The 20,122-nt window shown below is 42.2% G+C and overlaps 1 protein-coding gene across 1 annotated transcript in view; it reads right to left on the reverse strand.

The window, feature by feature from the left end:
* LOC131095428 (Golgi phosphoprotein 3-like) overlaps nucleotides 1-7,575 on the reverse strand; it is a 173,149-nt gene extending 165,574 nt beyond the window's left edge. The window contains exon 1 of the mRNA XM_058043129.1: nucleotides 7,363-7,575. Within this exon, the coding sequence (XP_057899112.1) occupies nucleotides 7,363-7,575 (213 nt within the window). The remainder of the gene's footprint in view (nucleotides 1-7,362) is intronic.
* Between the last annotated feature and the right edge of the window lie 12,547 nt (nucleotides 7,576-20,122).

Raw genomic sequence — 20,122 nt, forward strand, 5'->3', positions numbered from 1 at the left:
TATGTAAATGCTATAGGATTTGTATATTGTACTAGACTGGTTAGTGAGAATTAGAATATTCAACACAGAAGATTTATTGTATTGTAACGGGAACCTTGCTCTCTTACCCTTTTACTCTCTTACCTTTTTACGCTCTTACCCCTTTTACTCTCTTACCCTCTCATCCTCTCTACCCCTCTCTTCTCTCGGGCCTGCTCCGAGCTGTGGCTGGCAGCTCCAAGCAGGGCCCCAGTACCCATGCCCTTTGCAAAAAACCACAAGTTCCACTACCTGGCTTCAGAGATCTCTCGTCTCCATCCGTCCCGACCGTCCTACTCCCTGACGCTCCTACACTCTCTAGAAATCTTTCTTGACTCTAAACACAGTGTAGACCTCGCTGAGGACACCTGGCAGACTTAGCAACAACAACATGCTTTCCTTAACATCCAGAGTGAATTCAAAATTCTCAAAAGCTGCTGTAACAGGCCTGAAGAAGGAAAAGGGGGTGAAAAACTGGGGAAAATCATCTTCCCCTGTTCCCCTACACACTGAGAACAATTATTCAAGAATTCCCAGAGGTAGCTAGCACCTGAAGTAAGGGCAGAAGAACAACACTGAATACACATCACAAATGATCCCCATTGCCCTTGATGTTATCATGTCATTAAGTGATATTCCACAGTACAGCAACAAAGTAATCCTGTTCCCTCTCCCTGCTCTGAAAAAGAGCACCATGAGGAGCACATACAGGAATATATACAGACTTAGGTACCATATCCACTTGAACAGATCAAGCAACATTGTGACCAATGGCTCTGTACCTAATACAACAAATGCTTAGATCAAATTTGTTTCCAACCCACTCTGGCTGGCTGGCTGGCTAACTCACTCTCTACTCTCCCCCCCAGAGGAGAATTAGAGACATAAAAAGGCAAAGATCACAGGTTGAGATAAGAACAATTTACCAGAAACAGCAATGAGATAAGAAAACCAACAGTAACAGCAACAATACTAAAAGCAGAGTGTACAAGACAGGTGAATGATTCACACATGATGGCTCACTGGGGAACCTGGTCTGCACACTCCACATACCCTGTCCAAACCTCAAGGGTACCCACCCCACTCCTTCCCCCCTGCGAATGGCATGAGGTGGTATTAAATAACCTGAAGGACCCAGCTGTGTCCATCCTGGCTGCTGCAAAAATTAACTGCATCCTGGCCAGAACCAGGGCAGTAACTTACAAGTGCTTAAAAGAATATCAGCAACAGAAATTTATGCAAAAAGCTCGATAGTTTAATTTCCTATTGTGATGAATAAATCCTGTAACATCCACAAATAGTAAAAGACCCATGAGTGTTTAACAGCTCTCCAATTACAAAGATCTAGCTTACAAGACATATTATTTTATTATCTTAATGATCCATCACAAACAGAAAACAAAAGAATGTTTTAATGTCTGATATGTGTATGTGAAATCTGTGAAAAATGAGTATTTTATGATTGGCTTTTCGCAAATATTAAAATGAATATTATATGTGTTGTGTTAGAAAGCAATGCTGTATTAATTCTCTTAATTACTGTGTTAAACATAGTTTTAGGTTATAAAAATTGTTAAAATAGAAACGATGCTATGTAGGATACTTTTTTTTTAAAGAAAGGACTTGCTGCAAAATAGCAGCCACAGGACACCTAAATCTTTCAGAGAAAAAGAACTTGTTGCCCTCTTATCAGAAGAAAGGAACTTCTGTTAGGATTAAGAGGAAGAAGTTGAGGATGACCAGACAGAATCCTGTATTTGAATGGAATTTATGCATCATGTATGAAGTGTATGAATATGCAACAGGCTATTACTTTTAAGGGTTAATCCTTTGTTAATGGGTGTCGTTTTTCGGGCAACCTGATCTTGTAGATGTCCCTGCTCATTGCAGGGGGTTGGATGAAATGACTTTTAGATGTCCCTTTCAACTAAAACAATTCTATGATTTCCCCTGTAATGCAAAACAGAAATGATTATGTGCTCTAGTCATCATTTGCTCAGTGAGTAGCAAGTCATTCTTGAATATACTATCTGTAACACTTAGCCTGGTCAATTTAGCATTGCAAAGGTGGCCACTTACTGTGAAGCTTAAGTAACTGAGATAAATGCTCCAGTCCTTCAACTACTTTAGGATCACAGAACACCTGAAATAACATCACTTTTTCTTTGACATAAAATGATGTTAACTTTTAGTTCCACTTCTAGCAATTAACAGCAATACTTTCTCAGCTATACTTCCTTCATGCAAAATGTTTTATAAAAACAACTTGCTACAGGAGAGGAAAAGGTTACAGTTTTGTTTTTTTAAGAGTGCTTAAAAATACTGAGAAGTATCACTAGAAAGGCTTTAACATTGTTTTTGCTTTTGTCCCACACTAGACAGCTTGACATGAAATAAGGGACCACACTATACTCAGTTATCCATGGATAGATAATATAGGTTACAGATTAGCCATGCTAGATAACCACATTAGCTGTATCCAGAACCATGAAATATAAACACAATTTCAACACAAAGTCAACTTGTATCCAAAATGCTGCTTCCAAATCAGCATGTTGTTCTCCAAAGAGCACAAAAGCAGGATTTACTCAGCATCACAGTAAAGAGGCACTTCACTGCATCTTGTAGCACATACCTCCTACTTTCTGCTAGCCTGTAATTTAGGTATGGACGTGAAATTTTAAAAAGGACCAAAAAGGTCTAAACTATAAAAGAAAAAAAATTTCATCACAGACATTCCATACTTTGTTGTTATTAGGCCCTGAACATTTTGTCATGAGAAGTGGTCAAATCACTATGCCTGGAGGTATTTAAAAGACATGTAGATGTGGGACTTAGGGACATGCTTTAGTGGTGGACTTGGCAGTGTTAGTTTAATGGTTGGACTCTATGATCTTAGAAGGCTTTTCCAACCTAAATGAATTTAAGATTTGAGATAAAGCATGCCTTTGTCAAAGTTTCAACACATTCATATATCATTCTTCAACTGAAATGCAAATTCCCAGTAGACATCTCTTCATGTTTTACTCATTTGTCTCAGAAATTTTTAAAAAATCTTGGGAGCTTTTGAGTTGACATTCAGGCTGCTGCCAAAACTTTTATTAGGGGATGGAGGGAAGAGAGGAGGAAGAGAAAAAAAAGACACAAAGATGCCTTCTGAAAACGCATTTGTTATACAGGCAAAAAAATCACAGATTTCTGAATCCTAATATGAATTTTACAAAGGCAAATCTTAAAATCAGGGAAAATACCACTCATATTTTGAATGTTTTCAAAATTAATATTTCACCTTTCCAAAAAAATCTCTTTAGGAATAAAATATTAAATTCAGTAAGAAATCCAGCTACTCTGATTCGGTAAGAATAAAGAAACTACATTTTAGAATTAATCTCATCAACACAAAACAGCACATCTGAAGCAGGCAAACTAGCTCCCTAATAACATATTTCAATACAATGAAAAGTATCATAGACCTTCACATGACAAAAAACTATGCTGTAGCACTAAATCTTCAGCAATAAATGAAGTTTCTAAAAGCCAAACATGAGTAGCTAAGGTCCAAGAAAATTTCTGAACCAAAGTGAATTAACATTACTTCACTCTCACAAAGGACATTTTAATTTTCACCAATAAAAGTGTAAATAAAACTAAAAATATTTACTGTTGCAGCAGACTGCAGCACATGACAATTATTTCAGTGAACGTTATTTGAGTTTTCTTTCAGCAAATAAGGAATTAGTTACAGATCAAATAAGTATTTTATCTTACTAAATATAATTATCTGAACTACAGAAGGTGTTGTGTCTCTACAGCTGCTTCAATTTGCTTAGTTGTGGCACATTGTTTAGAGGACAAGATCAGCTCTTTGTGTTACTGTATTTTAATAGATTCCCAACTTGTACTGAATGAGAACTCAAAAAAAAAAACCCAAAACAAAAACACACAAGAAACCAAACAACAAATCCACCATAAAACCCCTACATGTATAAAAAACTTAAATGCAGTGACAGCTACAAAGAACCTAGCAATTTCTCAGTTTTCAATGGGACTGAGTTACAACACGTCTGAAAGAATTGTAAGGAAAAGAGTGACCTGTACTCATGTCAGCTATCATTTGTAAATCAGCTAACAATATTTACCGCTGCTTTCTTTTGGGAGAGGTGACCTCAGAAGCTTCAGTAGTTCTACAGAATAACTTCCCTTGTGCTATGACTTTGATTGGTCCTACTGCAATATTATTTTTAACCTAACACAGCAAAGTATTTTGTTTCAGTATTTTTTATTCCTATAGCAACAGGCTATTGCTCTATTCTAAATAGAGAAACATGATTCCCTTTCCCAATCATGTTTCTGAAAGGTTTCCAAATAAATTATAGATGCTCCTTTTGTTCCAGTGTTCCTGTTCCTCTAAGGACACCAGATCTGTCATGAACATATTTTAGCACATACCCTTAAAACCTATCTTGACCTCGAAATACAGAAATACTTATATATACACAGAATATCCAAATGAAAGAAACATTGGAAAAAAAAAACACAACAACCAGCCCACATACATAAACTACCATTTAATTAAGTCAAATGAAAAAAGAAATTAATTTTGTTCAAGCATTGAGAATGGGATTGAGGCGTGTTGTGTTTGTTTTGGGGCAGCTGGACATTCCCATGACTGCACCCATGCTGCAGCAACAACACAAAACTTTTGTCTGTGGTTGTTACAACCATTCCACTATCTTGAAATCAGGATTCACATTAATATATAACAGTGTCCTAGAAACACTAAAGTAATCAATCCATCACTGACTAAATCTGCCTGAAATTCTCTCTCCTATGAGTAAAGGTTCTGCAATTTACACTTAAAAATTATTAATGGCAGGTCCTTACATGCAAGGCTTTTTTAATAGAATTTATGCAGTGTTAAGCCATATTCACCAGTGTTTAATATTAGAAGTGAAATTACAAAAAAAAAAAAAAAACCTTGAAACTAATTTATCAATGGAGTTCTCAGTGACTTTTCTGAGAAAAAGCTATTTTTAGGGAAACGCTCTTAGGCTAATTCGGACTATTTTAATTCTTTTAAACTCAACACTAATTATTTTGTCCTGTTGCAATAAAAAGGAAGGACATTACCAGCTTTAAATTTACCGGCTTTTCTTTGCCTTTCCCTAACATTTCATGAAGTTTCACAATTATACTTTATAGACCCTATATTACTTTTCTCTGCTTGCTATCATGACAAAATCTCACACAAATGTCATGAGAAATAAATTTTACCAGTAGTAAAAATTTTATTAAAAGCATTTCCAGATGCATGAAGTTTTGCTAACTTATCATTAGAACAACAGAGAACAAAAAAAAATCTTTGAAAATTAATCTATAGTTTTATTTTAAAATTTAAATAATGGAGATTTTAACTCATGGAGACAAAGCTGTTTACATAGTGTTAGAAAAAAAGAGTACAATCAGACACAAAACCAAAATACAAACTCTAATGAATCATGTCTAACAAGCACAGAAATGGTGCATGCTGAGATTTGTGCACATAAGATCCCTACCCTAGAGACATTATCATCCCTTCTGTTTGACATCTCAACTGCAAAATCTCAAGGGAGTCATGAACATATGTGCCACTGGAATCACTTAGTTACATTTTGCACGCACATTGATTACCTGCAGTGTTTGCCACTGTTGCACTTAGCAATGTTGGATGATGTATAATTTTGATGCACACCAATGCAAAGCTGGATTTTTAGGCCCAGTATTTGATATACTAGGTATAGTTGCACCATATATTCTTTCTAGGCAGACAGATTGTTCCTTGCCTTGAAATCTTTACAGCCTAATGCCTGCAAAATTCAGAGGATTTAGCACACACTCATGGGGGGGGGGGGGGAGGCTGAATGATCATCCAGTCTATCCCACCTTCCTCAAGGCAAGACCTCCTAGGTAATCCTGACAGATATCTGTCTTGTCATGCTTAACTTACTTTCATGCAGCTATTCAGGTATGTAGAAAGAGAAATGTGCATACACACACGCCTTCAGATTCAACAAATGGAAGAACACAACACTGAATATCTTTGTTATGATGTTGTGGCAAGGTCCAACTGAAAAAAAAAGTGACTACAGGAATATGGCCAAAAATACACAATCTAAAGGAGAAATAAAATATGCTATTGTGGCAAGCATACATACAGATATACAAACACGCATTAAAAAACAAATGTTAACTAGGAAAATTACTCTTTAACCAATTCTTTATCAACCATCAAATCTATTTTAGATGCAGCGTAGAGTCAAAGAACACAACTTAGGATCTTTCCCCCTGTTATTCTGCACTCACAAACACGGTTTTAGGAGACTTCCACCCAAATCAATTAACTGTTTCATTAGTTTACTTCTCACCAAAAAAAGAAAAAAAAAACCAGGTTGCTTAGCAAAACTTATAATACATAAATAAATGCATTTTTTGCTTCACTATACATTGCATCAAACTAAACTGACAGGATTTTCTGTAGTGTGCATGCTTTTTATACTGATTACCTCTTTCAAATCAAACAAAAAATCCTGCACACTAGTAGAAGTATGACTTCCTCAATGACTGTTATTAACAGCTTCATGTCACCTAATCAAGCTATAAATTCAGAAAAAATGAAGAATTACATAATAATGCCATTTCCTCTTTTTGACAAACTTCTCATTATTCAAGGCCCATTTTCGTCAAATGTATCTCCCCGAAGTTAAAGGCATTTTTAACACTCTGGAAAGTCTTATTAAAAAGGGCCACTAAGCATACTAAAGCACCTGAGAACCCCATAAGCACCATTAAGTTGTGTCTGACAAAATACATAGGAGTATATAAGCCTTCCACATTAGTTACAGGTAAGTACAAGAGTACAAAAATATTAGAGGTCTAACCAGGGCTTTTAAGTCAACTACCAATGCTATCAGAGGCTCCAGGACCTCTTCCTCCTCCAAGCCCTACTCTGCCTTCCTTGAGATGCTACAAATATTAGAGCCCCTCTGCAAATCCTGCATTCAAAGGGCAATCCAAAATCTCCTACAGGTCTCCTTCCGCTCAACATCCAATCATTTTCCCCACCTCTCCTAAATCCCGAGCCTGTTCCAGCACGCGCCCCTACCCCTAAGCTACATAACAGTCCACCGTCCCCCACAACGCTTCTGCCCCAACCCTACAGCAACGCTCACCCAGCTGCATCCTTGCTCCCATCCCACCCGCGCCCTAGCGCCACTTACGCTCCTCTTCACCATCAACAACCTCCATAGGCCCCCGAATAAGCGGTAGCCCGTCAGCCATCCCCCTAGTCAGCGCGCCCGGCCGCACCTCACGGTCCTTGAGGCCCAGAAGCAGCACCTCTTCCATGAGGGTGAGGCGTGTTTCCTTGGAGTCGCCCTTCTCATCGTCTCCGGGCTCGTCCCGGCGGCCTTCATCCTCAGATCCGCCTCCTGCCTCCCGCTCCTTGGCGGCGGAGGCGTAGCGGGAGGCCTCTGTCCGGCGCTGCACCAGCCCGGAGCTACGCTGGGTCAAGGAAGTCATGGCTGGAGGCAGTGGAAGGTCAAAGGCCTGCCACGGGGAGAGGAACTTCGCGGCAGATCGGGAGGGGGAAAGAAGAAGAGACGGCAACCACTCCTGCCTCCGCCCTATCCCCACCGGGACAACGGCCGGCCGAGGGGAATCATGGGGAGCGGGATTCGGCCGAGGCAGTGGCGATGGGAGCCGGCGTTCCCCACCTGCTGCAGCCGAGATGGCGGAGGTGGCTTTTCTTGCAATATGGCGGCGTAGGCTGATGTCAGCGGAGGGTGTGGTAGTGGCAGGCGGGGGGGCACGACGGGAAAGTGCCGCGGATGGGAGGAGCCCCTCACGGAGCCGGAGCTGTGGACAGAGAGCCTCAGGGATGCGGCCTCCTCAGCCGTAGGGAGTGCGGGTGGCGCCGGCTCTTATTGACTATTACTAATCGTTAACCGGGGCTGTGGAGGACGATTAATCCGATGCTCAGGGCGGAGGGGAAGGGGGGCTGGAGAGCCAGTGCCCGCCGCGGAATAACCCGGGGGCTGGGTAGTAGAGTCTCATAAATTAATTTTTTTAAAGTGCTTTATTTACAAACTTCAGTCTGCTGGATTTCACTTGTAGCCCCAAGTCTGATTGCTAGTGCAGCCCCCAGGACTATATACATATACATATACATATACATATATATATATATATAGTGAAAAATGCATGTATTTTATGATTGGCTTTTTGCAAATATTAAAATGAATATTATATGTGTTGTGTTAGAAAGTAATGCTGTATTAATTCTCTTAATTACTGTGTTAAACATAGTTTTAGGTTATAAAAATTATTAAAATAGAAACGATGCTATGTAGGATACTTTTTTAAAGAAAGGAGTCGCAGTGAGATAGCAGCCACAGGACACCTAAATCTTTCAGAGAAAAAGAATTTGTTGCCCTCTTATCAGAAGAAAGGAACTTCTTCCCGCCTCGAAGGCGCTGTTAGGATTAAGAGGAAGAAGTTGACGATGACCAGACAGAATCCTGTATTTGAATGGAATTTATGCATCATGTATGAAGTGTATGAATATGCAACAGGCTATTACTTTTAAGGGTTAATCCTTTGTTAATGGGTGTCGTTTTTCGGGCTCGTGCTGCCCAGAAAAAGGTACCCGGACGTCCGTAACTCTTTGCCTTTATTGTCTCATATTGTCCTAATTCAAATTGTCCAAATTATTATCATTATAATTGTATTACTATTTTTATAACCATTTTATTACTATTAAACTTTTAAAATTTTAAAAACAAGCGATTGGCGTTATTCACAATTTTGGTAGCAGAGGGTGGTTACTAACACCTCGCTGCCGGTGCTTTAGGAGAGGTGCACCCTGCTCTATTTGCCAACCTTGCTCTGTTTCCCCTGAAGTGACTGACAGATGCAGGTTGCAATCAGTGGACAAAAGGAGACAATAAAACAAAGAGAAGGGAAAAAGGCTCACTACAACCGCGGTAATTGGCCCCCTGAGACTAGTAGTGCTCACGAAGAACCCGGGAAGGCATAAGGATTGGTAAGTACTTCTCGGGGGGGGGGGCAGGTACGGGGGGGGGGGGATGAATGTGTGTGAATGAGAGGAAGGCTGGCTGTCCCAGACCTGCCAAGTGAGTGCTGGAGTCTCCCATACTGCGTTTCCAACTTTCTGCGAGGGGAGCGGCCAGTAAAGAGACCAAGCGAGTGATAAAGGAATGAAAGAATCCCCCAGGGTAACTGGGACTGGGTCTCAGGGAGGGGTTGGACCCCTCAGAGGTAGGGAGCAATGTTTCCTAGCCCAATCCACCAGAAAACGGGACAGGAGGGGACCCTAAAAACCTGCTGGGTTGAGGGATTTATATTCCAAGAGCATCCAAGAGCAGGGTTGAGCAGAATTCTGTCGGAGTGAGGATATGTCCGAGAACACTCAGGGTGGGACAACACAGCTAGATTGAGGGATGAAAATTTTGCCCAACAGCATCCGGGTTTGGACAACACAGCCAGACTGAGGGATAAAAAAATGCCCAAGAACATCCAGGGTTGGACAACACAGCAAAAAAAATTAAATGCCCAAGAGCATCTGTAGTTGTACCACACCGCTGGGTTAAGGGACAGAAAAATGCCCAAGAGTATCTGGGGTTGGACAACACGGCAGGACTGAGGGAAAAATTGCCCAAGAGCATCTGGGGTTGGACAACACAGATGAGTTGAGGGATATCCAATAGCACCGGGACTGCCCAGTAACACCTGAACTTGTAATAGGTGATGTGAAAGTAAAAGGTACCTTATTGTTGTCTTGTGTGTGTGAGAGTGAGTCACACACAAAGTCAGCCTCAACTTCCTGGGCAGGTGGGAAGGGGGAGGCAGTGGAAAGAGGACTGCGTGGCCTGCACACCGGGCTATTGTTCCCAGGTAGGTGGGGCTTTAGCTGAAGGGTGTGTGACCTGCAAACCAGGCTATTGTTCCCCAGGTTGGTGGGGGCTTTGGCTGAAGGCTGTGTGTGACCTGCAAACCAAGCTAGTGTTCCCCGGGCATGTGAGGGGCCCCAAGCTGAAGAGCGTGAGTGACACGCAGAGAGCCTCACAGATGAACTGGCACAGGAGGCGACCAGAGTCAGGGCCCTTCCAAGAGGCCCAGAGATACTGAGACCTAGAGGCCAACCCCAAGGCGAGGGGGGTGATGCCGAATTTTGCCCCAAACAGGCAGAGTGACTGCCTAATCAGACTCAGCTTAAGTCAATTAAGCAGGAGGTATTTTTATTAGCGACGCGTCGGAGAAATCACAAAATGGATTTCTGAGTTCACATAGCAAAAGCAAGCCTTATATACATTTTTGGGTATAGGATTACATCAGATCAGATACATAATCATGCATATTCATATGGGGCGTGGTGTAGGCGGAGCGTGGGCGGAGCGTAGGTGGAGACATCTCTTTTGGGGGATTCTCAGGTGGTCGTTCCTGTTGCCTTTATCATAGACGGGGTCTTTCCGGTGAGTCTTCCTCTTTAAACTTTTGAACTCCTCTCCTAATTTGGTCAATTCCCGGTGTACTTGGCTTAGATCCCGTGGCTTGGCAAAACCCTTAGGGTCGTTTCGACATTGCTGGCTCTAAACCTGCTTAGCCCATTAGTTTCTCCTATACCTATCTCTTCCCCTGTCATGATGCTCTACCTTTATTGCTCTACCTTTATCTAATTTATTGCTCTGTTTTCCTAGTGCTGTGCTTTCTCCGTGTGTTCTAGTGCTAGGCCCTTCTTTACATGCCTCTCATTCCATGTTTTAACCCATTACTTCTGGAAGGCTATCTGCTTTAGGGCTTCATTTCCCCCCTTTTCTTGTAACTTACGAATTCTTTCGTCAAGTTCTGGTCCCACAGGACGCTGATAGGCTCGTACCATTGCCCAAATCATTTGGGTCCTTTTCATTATGCTCCTTAGTCTCCACCACAAACAAATGTTTGTAAGAAGACTAACAAAGCTACAATTACTACTAGCATTGGGTGCACCAGGTAATGGAAGACCTGTGTAGCTGTTGGGGAATATCCTGTAAAGATGTCCCACCAGTGATGCTGGCCTACTTGTTCTACTTCGGTCAGGACATTCTTTACTCTTTCTGAATTGTGTTCTATCTGCCATACCATTCGTTTAGTTGTTTGATTCACCTTTTGCACCAATTTCTTTACTTCAGGGTGTGCAAGCATTGCTTTGAGAATCTTGACGTCCATCCCTATTTGTAAAGGTTTGAGGTGGAGTCGGGGTCATGATGTCTGGCTGTCAATTTTGTTTCTTTTGGCGCTCTCGTTGCTTGATGTGAATTTGTTCTACCCGTAAAATAACCTTTTCTAGTTCAGTGTCTAAATCTCTTTGTTTTTTAAAGGGTCCAATTTGGTCACTTGTTAGTGGATGTCGTGGGACAGAAGAATAGCAACGGGTCGATAAAACCTTAGAACGACTAAGTTTCAAACAATATTGTAACCAGCGGTGTACTTTCCAATGGCACCACCCTAATACAATTTGTTCGGGAGCTTCAAACAATTCCCTAGCCTCTAAAATGGGTCTGTTGGCGAATTTCTCTAAGGCCAAATAGTGGTCGTTTTCTCTTGCTTCTTTGCAGCTACACTCATAACATTGGAGGTCCAGTAAACAACTTTGTACGTTCCAAAATTTTCTATCACAACCTCCACAAAGAAATCCAATTAGTCCCACACAATTTCTTTCCCCACACCCAAAACCCGGCTGATCGTGAATAGGGTCCTGTGGGTCAGGTCCTTGTTGACTGTATGTTTCAACCCACCCTGTCCACTGTATTGGCGTGCTACGCAATGCAGCTCTAGCTTCAGCATTAAATTCTGCTATGAGAGATAAAGGTTTTGGCAAAGTCAATGTTAGCTTATGTTGGATTCTCACGTGATCCTGCGGAGACAGCTGATTCAGAAGTCTGTACATCTAGAGCAGGTTTAAGCTCCTCTTGTTTGTTCTCCGGAGCTCTCTTGACCCGTGAGTAGTGGATCCACGTAGGTAGTTCTTTGATCCGAACCGCGGTGAAGGTAGTCAGCAGCACTTGGAAAGGTCCCTCCCACTTTTCTTGTAGGGGTTTTCCTAAAAGGTTCTTAACATACACCCAATCACCGGGGTTAAACGGATGCAATTTACAATCAGGTTGCTTAGGTTGGTGCTCGATCATCACAGTAGCATTCTTATCAAACTGTTTCCCCACCGCAATTACATAATCGTAAATGTATTGATTACCGATCTGGTCTATGACATCCCCATTTACAGCTTGCATAGCATAAGGTCTACCATACAGAATTTCAAAAGGACTTAACTTTTCCTTCGATCTTGGCTTGACTCTCAGTCTCAGCAGAGCAATAGGCAAAGCTTGATACCACTGCAAATTAGTCTCTTGGCATATTTTAGCAATTTGCTGTTTGATAAGATGATTCATCTTTTCCACTTGCCCACTGGCCTGTGGACGGTAGGGCGTGTGCAATTGCCATTTGATTTGTAGTGCTTTGCTTATTGCTCTCACTACTTTTGCACAGAAATGTGTACCTCTATCCGAAGAAATGCTCTTCGGTACCCCAAACCGTGGAATAATTTCATTCAACAGTACTCTAGTTACCTCTCTTTCCTTATTTGTCCTACAGGGGAATGCTTCAGGCCACCCAGAAAATGTGTCAGTTAATATCAACAAGTACCGAAACCCCCCTTTTCTTGGGAGTTCAGAAAAATCAATTTGCCATACCTCACCTGGGAATTTACCTCGGTTTATGGCTCCTTGGTGTACTTTGGTTCCTGTATTCGGGTTGTTCTTCAGACACCGTTCACACTGGGACGTAACGTGTTTTATAGTAGTAAAGAATTTTGGTCCTGCTATTCTGGTCTGCAAATATTGGTAAAGCGAATCTAGGCCCCAATGGGCCTTCTCATGTTCTGCCTTCACAAACTGCCACATCACGTTTCCTGGTATCACTAACTGTCCTGTTTCTAATTGACCCCAACCATTTTCTAGTATTTTGCCCTTATTCCTTTGAATCCACCTATGATCTGATTCTTGGTAATCTGGCTGGATATTGATATCCAGCTCCCCTGGTATTAGGGCCGCTATTTCCGCTTCCCTATTTCTTGCGGCCGCCAATTTAGCTTCTGTATCTGCCTTCCTGTTCCCTATTTCTGGAATAGTATTGCCTTTCAAATGCCCCTTGCAATGCATTATGGCCACCTGTGTTGGGAGTTGGACCGCCTCCAGCAGTCGCAGAACCTCTTCTGCATGTTTGACTGTTTTTCCTTGTGTAGTCAACAGTCCTCTTTCTTTCCAGATGGCTCCATGAGCATGTACGACAGAAAAGGCATATTTAGAGTCTGTCCATATATTAATTCGCATGTTCTCTGCTAATTCCAGGGCTCGGGTCAGAGCTATCAGCTCTGCCTTTTGAGCTGAAGTCCCTGCAGGCAGGGGGTTTGACTCAATTACCCTTTCTGTAGTGGTGACTGCATAGCCAGCCATTCTTACTCCTTGCTTCACGAAGCTGCTGCCATCCGAAAACCAGTTGTCCGCGTCTTCGAGCAGCTCTTCTTTGAGATCTGGGTGACTGGAGTAGACGGCTTCAATTGTTTCCAGGCAGTCGTGTTCAATGGGTTCTGCTGGGGCTCTCCCTTCTAGAAATGAAGCTGGGTTCACAATGTTAGTTACCTGAATGGTTATGTCATGTGATTCAGCCAAGATGGCCTGGTATTTTAGGAATCTGGAAGGCGACAACCAATGGTTGCCTTTTTGTTCCAGTACAGCCGACATGGTGTGAGATACTAACACAGTCATCTTTTGGCCCAACGTAAGCTTCCTGGCTTCCTCTATGTTAATTATCACTGCGGCCACTGCCTTCAGACAGCCTGGCCATCCTTTACTTACTTCATCCGATCGCTTGGAAAAGTAGGCCACAGTTCTCTTGTGTGGTCCCAACTGCTGTGCTAGGACTCCTAGGGCCATTCCTTGTTGTTTATGGGAGAACAGCTAGAATGGTTTTGATACCTCTGGGAGACCTAAGGTCGGTGCTCTCATTAGTTCTAGCTTCAACTTCCTGAAGGCCCCTTCTGCCTCTGGGGTCCAAACTAGAACGTCCTTAGCTTCCTTCAATAAATCATACAGTGGTTTAGCGAGTATCCCGTACTGGTAGTTCCATAGCCGACACTAACCTGTCATTCCCAGAAAGGCACGCAGATCTCTCACTGTCTCTGGTTTAGGCACCTGACAGATGGCCCCTTTTCTAGCTGTTCTCAGGGATCGCTGTCCTCTGGAGACCTCGTATCCCAGGTACACCACTTCTTTTTGTACCAGCTGTGCTTTCTGTTGAGAGACTCGAAATCTACTTAAACCCAGGAAATTTAACAAGGAAATAGTCCATTCAATGCATTCTTCCTCTGTCACTGTTGCTATTAGGAGGTCGTCTACGTACTGCAGAAGGGTGCCATCTCCCAGCGGCTTTTTCTTACTGTTCTAAGGCAAAAATCTTTTGACTCTCGGGAGCTAAGGGAAGGCAGAAGAGTGCGTCCTTCAAATCTAATACGGTGAACCAGGCCAAATTATCCTTCAGTCTAGTTAAAAGCGTGTATGGATTAGCAACTACCGGATGTAATGTTTTGGTTATTTCGTTTACTGCTCTCAGATCTTGAACTAGTCTATTAGCTTCATTAGGTTTCTTTACTGGCAGGATTGGTGTATTAAAATCCGATTCGCATTCTATCAATAACCCCAGTTCTAAAAACCTTTTGATTATGGGCTCAATCCCCTCCTTTCTTCTATCTTCAGAGGGTATTGTTTTCTTACCACTGATTCTGCCCCAATTTTAAGTTCAACAACAATCGGTGCTGCTTATTTGATTTCAGAGGGGATTGTGAAAGGGGTTATTGGTGGGCCTGTTAGCTAAAGGAGCGAGAAGTAAGAAGAAGAAACTGATAAGGAGCTTTCCCCAAGGCCTTGGCAGCTTTCCCAGAAGCCTTGGCAGCACGCCAGGTAACTCCCATGGCATCCGAACTTTCTTCACCAAGTTCCCCATCAGAGCCCCCTTCTACTTCAGCCCCCCCCCCCCCATTAGGTATCAGCCTTGACTTTTTGTCTGCATTTTGCTCCGTTTCTCTCTCTATTCTCTATTCCTTTAAAACTTCAAAGAGCGAGTTCTAGGTTACTGCTAAATTAACAGCTGTTTTATCTGCCGCTCGAGTAGTAGCTCAGACTAATGGGTAAGTCTCGCTCGGGATTTGCTTGAAATTGTAATAATTGTGATTCTCAGGTAAAGGTTCCACACAACTGATTGTTAGGCTTAGAGCTGTAATCAGTTGTTCCTCGTTTACTTGAAATTCCAATTTGTCCTTATTGAATTTTATTATGGCTCTCAAGTTCTCCAATAGGTCTCTTCTCAATAAGGGCTTTGGTGAATTTGGTAAATATAAGAACTGATGAATTCCCATCTGTTTCCTAATACTGTATTTAATGGGTTTCAGAAAGTAAGGCTTTTCTGGTTGGCCTGTTGCTCCCACAAATTGTATAAATCCATCACTTTTAGGTACCAATTCCTGATTTAAAACTGATAAAGTTGCTCCCGTATTAATCAAAAGTACTGTTTAAACTGTGCTTTATCCCACTGAGTTAATTGATCTACTATAAATAACAAATATTTCCACCGGCCTACTTTAAACAAATCTACAAAATCAACCTGGATCTTTTGAAATAGCCGCTAGGCTGTTTTGCATTCTCCAGAGGGAGGGCTCTTAAGCACTTTCTTATTTACCTTTTAACAGGTGAGACACCCCTGGGTAATTTGCTTTTTTTTTAATTTCAAATATCCTCATACATCCAAAAAATTTAAAAAATGATCACAAAAGGCTCTTGCTTCCCAATATGTCCGTCTATACAAGTTATCTAGGATCTAATGTGCCACTGGTTTTGGCATCATAATTCTATCATCAGGAAAAACTCACTTCCTTTCCTTAAATGTTGCTCCTAATTTCCTTATAGCTGCCAATTCCACTAGCGGAAGGGAAAGAGTCTCTTGCTGAATTTCTATTTTTTTTTGTGAGGTCATGATTTCAATATCTCTCTTTCTTAAGGTTGCTTTTTGTTTCTTTATTAGCCAAATTATTTCTCTGACTTTAATATCCCTCCCCCTCTGGTGTTCCTTTATATGAACTATCCCCCCATATATTAACCCCTTCCTTTGAGTGTTTATAAGTCTCCTTTCCTTCCAAATTTCTCTAAAAGTATGTACTACACTAAAAGCATATTTGGAGTCTGTATAAATAGTCCCTTTTTGCCCTTTTAAAATCCACAAGCTTGCGCTGACCAGGAGGGACTAAAGGGACTAGACTCCTTCACTCTAAACTTTTCTACTTCACCTGAATGCCAACCCATGTCATCAATTTCTAGATCATCTTCTTTAGGTAAAGAATAAATTTCAAGTTTTCCTTCACAGGGTTTTATCTGTAAATTTAGGGCTACTATTAGATCTCTGCCTAGCATATTCTCCTTGGCCTCTGGTACCAACAATAAATCATTTACTCCAAATTTGTCATTTGTTTCAATTTTCACCCCTTTTATTATAGGAACAGGGAAAGCTTCTCCTGTAATTCCGACTACTGAAACTTGCTCACAACTCACTTCACATCCCTGGGGTAATTTTGTCACTGTTGACCGAGAAACTCCTGTATTTACTAAAAAATACAAATTCTTCACTCTGAGGACCTACTTTTAGCTTTATTATCAAGGGCTCTTCTAGGTGTAATTCGATCTTCTTCGTTAGACAAAATCCTTGCCCTTTCTGACTCTCCTGAGAAGTTTTCTCATCTTGCTGTTTCTTTTTGCAATTTCTTTGCAGGTGCCCCTTTTTATGACAATAAAAACAGGTAGATCCCACACCCTTTTTTTTCTCATTTCCACTACATGCATCACAGCAACGTTCCTTGGGCTTTGGACCCTTCTTATCCCTTTCCAGGGCTAGTACTAGGGGATCCTGAGGGGCTACATTAATTTCACATTCTTTTTGCCACTCAGGTTTATTCCTTAGGGTGAAGAACATGTCTGCGTACATTATTTCATCCCATTTATTGAGCCGGCGGAGGAGGAGTATTAGTTGCAAAATAGTGTTATAATTAGTTGTTCCCTCTGGTGGCCATTTTTCTCCGTCATCAAGACGGTACAGGGGCCACCATTGTGTACAATACTTAAGAAGTGTCTTTTTACTTATGTTTCCCCCTGGAATCCCTCCCAGGTCCTTCCAGTGTTTTAGGATACATCCTAAGGGGGTTTTCATATTTATATCTTTACTCTGTTGGCTTCCCATGGCTATTCTCTGTATTCGTGCTCTTTTCCACAAGTACTATATGCCAATATACCTTAACACTTCATTCACACAATTTCCATTCGCTTCGTCTGGCTTCTCGCGAAGGACAGGAAATGCGGATCGGGACTCCGCTCTCGTTTCGCAGCGATGCTGCGTCTCACTCACTCCACACATACACACCCGTACAGTGAAAGGTTCCTACCTTATGGTCTTATGTCAGAACAGACTGTTTTACCGGGTTTGGTCACAAGAGGTCGCCGATAGACCGTGAAATACCGGGTTCCCAAGTTCATGCACATACATTTCCAATCTGTTTACATAGAAAGTAATAAAAGCGTCCCCTATAAGATTTTACAACGGACACATAAAACAAACACATAAAACCACCAATTAACACATCTTTCTCCCGTTCTCAAAGAACAGTAGGCAATCTCCCATACAGCAAAACAAACCAAAGATACCAAGTTCAACTCTTCTCTACCATAACCTAGTCATTTCCTTTTGTACTCTTTTTACGGGACTTTAACCCGCGTTTACCGGACTTTAACCCGTATTTACGGGACTTTAACCCGTAAAATCAGGGATTTTTACCGAGGCGTCCCTCCGGCTTACCCTGCGAGCGGTCACGTCTGACCCTCGTTTCCCAAACAAAGCGCTTTATCCCAAAACCAACAAACAATTCAAATACCTCTTAAAGCCAATAGGCAATTAAAATACCTCTTAATTGAGCAGGAGATGCAGCCAGCGTCCATCCGAGAGCACCGGTCCAGGGAAGGAGCTTCCCCCGACGAAAAGCCGTCAGAGGCGCCCAGAAGACCCCGGCCCCGGACCCGGCTCGGGAGAGGACCCTTAAGGCTTGGATCTCCTGTCTGGTGCCATACCTCCTGCCTGGCTCGCCAGAAATGATGCCGAATTTTGCCCCAAACAGGCAGAGTGACTGCCTAATCAGACTCAGCTTAAGTCAATTAAGCAGGAGGTATTTTTATTAGCGACACGTCGGAGAAATCACAAAATGGATTTTTGAGTTCACATAGCAAAAGCAAGCCTTATATACATTTTTGGGTATAGGATTACATCAGATCAGATACATAATCATGCATATTCATATGGGGCGTGGTGTAGGCGGAGCGTGGGCGGAGCGTAGGTGGAGGCATCTCTTTTTGGGGATTCTCAGGTGGTCGTTCCTGTTGCCTTTATCATAGACGGGGTCTTTCCGGTGAGTCTTCCTCTTTAAACTTTTGAACTCCTCTCCTAATTTGGTCAATTCCCAGTGTACTTGGCTTAGATCCCGTGGCTTGGCAAAACCCTTAGGGTCGTTTCGACATTGCTGGCTCTAAACCTGCTTAGCCCATTAGTTTCTCCTATACCTATCTCTTCCCCTGTCATGATGCTCTACCTTTATTGCTCTACCTTTATCTAATTTATTGCTCTGTTTTCCTAGTGCTGTGCTTTCTCCGTGTGTTCTAGTGCTAGGCCCTGCTTTACATGCCTCACATTCCATGTTTTAACCCATTACTTCTGGAAGGCTATCTGCTTTAGGGCTTCAGGGGCCACAGGGACCCATGATTTTCTGGTGACAGGGATCCACTTTGTCTCTTGAGGGTGTGAAGGAATGTGTAAAAGTGAATGAAAAATAAAAGTGAGTGAATGTAGATGAATGAAAGTATAGGTAATGTGGATTGTGCATTTTAAGCCTTACCATATCTCCTTGGAGGAAGGTCTATTGTATTGAAAAGCAGTGTGAGAAAAAGGTTTTTTTGAGTGTAAGTAGTTGAAAGAAAAGTGGCATTTAGGTTGTTAGTAAAAAGTGAAAAACAGAAGCAGGGGATGAATAGATAAAATATTGAAAAATGAGTCAGAAATCCAGTAAGGTGGATTCAGGAAAGAAAAGCAGGAAAAAATTACCAACAGAAATACCCCAAGATAGCCCTTTGGGAGTTATGTTAGCAAACAGAAATTCAACTCCTTGCAAAATACAGGGTATACAGAAGTTGATGAGAATAAACATGCAAACTTGTGAATTACATACTTTAAAAAAAACATTAGAATATTTAACACAAAAGAAAGCAGTTATATATTGATTCAAGGTATGCCTTTAGAGTAGCACATACCTTAAGACAAATTTAAAAAGCGATATTGGAATATTGCTCCCAGTATTACCAGTTAGATAGTGCCTGGGCCAGTCTGACCCTTGCTGCCGGGCCAAAGGCAGCAACTGCGGTGTATCACCCCAGAGATACCTTGGCTTGCTGGTGGTTGCAGCTGGGCACTGAACAAGTCCAGGCTTGTTAGGAACCCCGTTTACCTCAGGAGGAATAGCTTCAGGCGATGGTGAAGAGAAAAGGATGGATTCTGCTGGAGGGTTTAATGTCCAGAGGTTTATTCCATGGTTACAGCGGTCTGAACGTGAGCAACTGCTCCAACAGAATCTGACCGCATGGTCTCATTCACCTTTTAAGCTCAGGGACAGGGGGAGGGGAGGTACAGGTGAGCCACCAACCAGGTGAGAGGGGCAGGGTCTCAGGGGAAGATGACACCCAGATAGGCCAATGACCTCTGGGCATAGGGGCATCCTTTGAACTTGACCAACCACACGACGCCTTGCTGGAATGTTAAGCCTGATTGACAGGACTCACTCAGCATGGGGGCAAGGGGGAAGGGAGAGAGGTATAGGCACACCTGGGGAAGTGACCTGGAAGTCCAAAATGGGACATTACAGCACACCACAACAAAG

The sequence above is a fragment of the Melospiza georgiana genome, chromosome W (genome assembly GCF_028018845.1).
Source record: "Melospiza georgiana isolate bMelGeo1 chromosome W, bMelGeo1.pri, whole genome shotgun sequence".
NCBI lineage: Eukaryota > Metazoa > Chordata > Aves > Passeriformes > Passerellidae > Melospiza > Melospiza georgiana.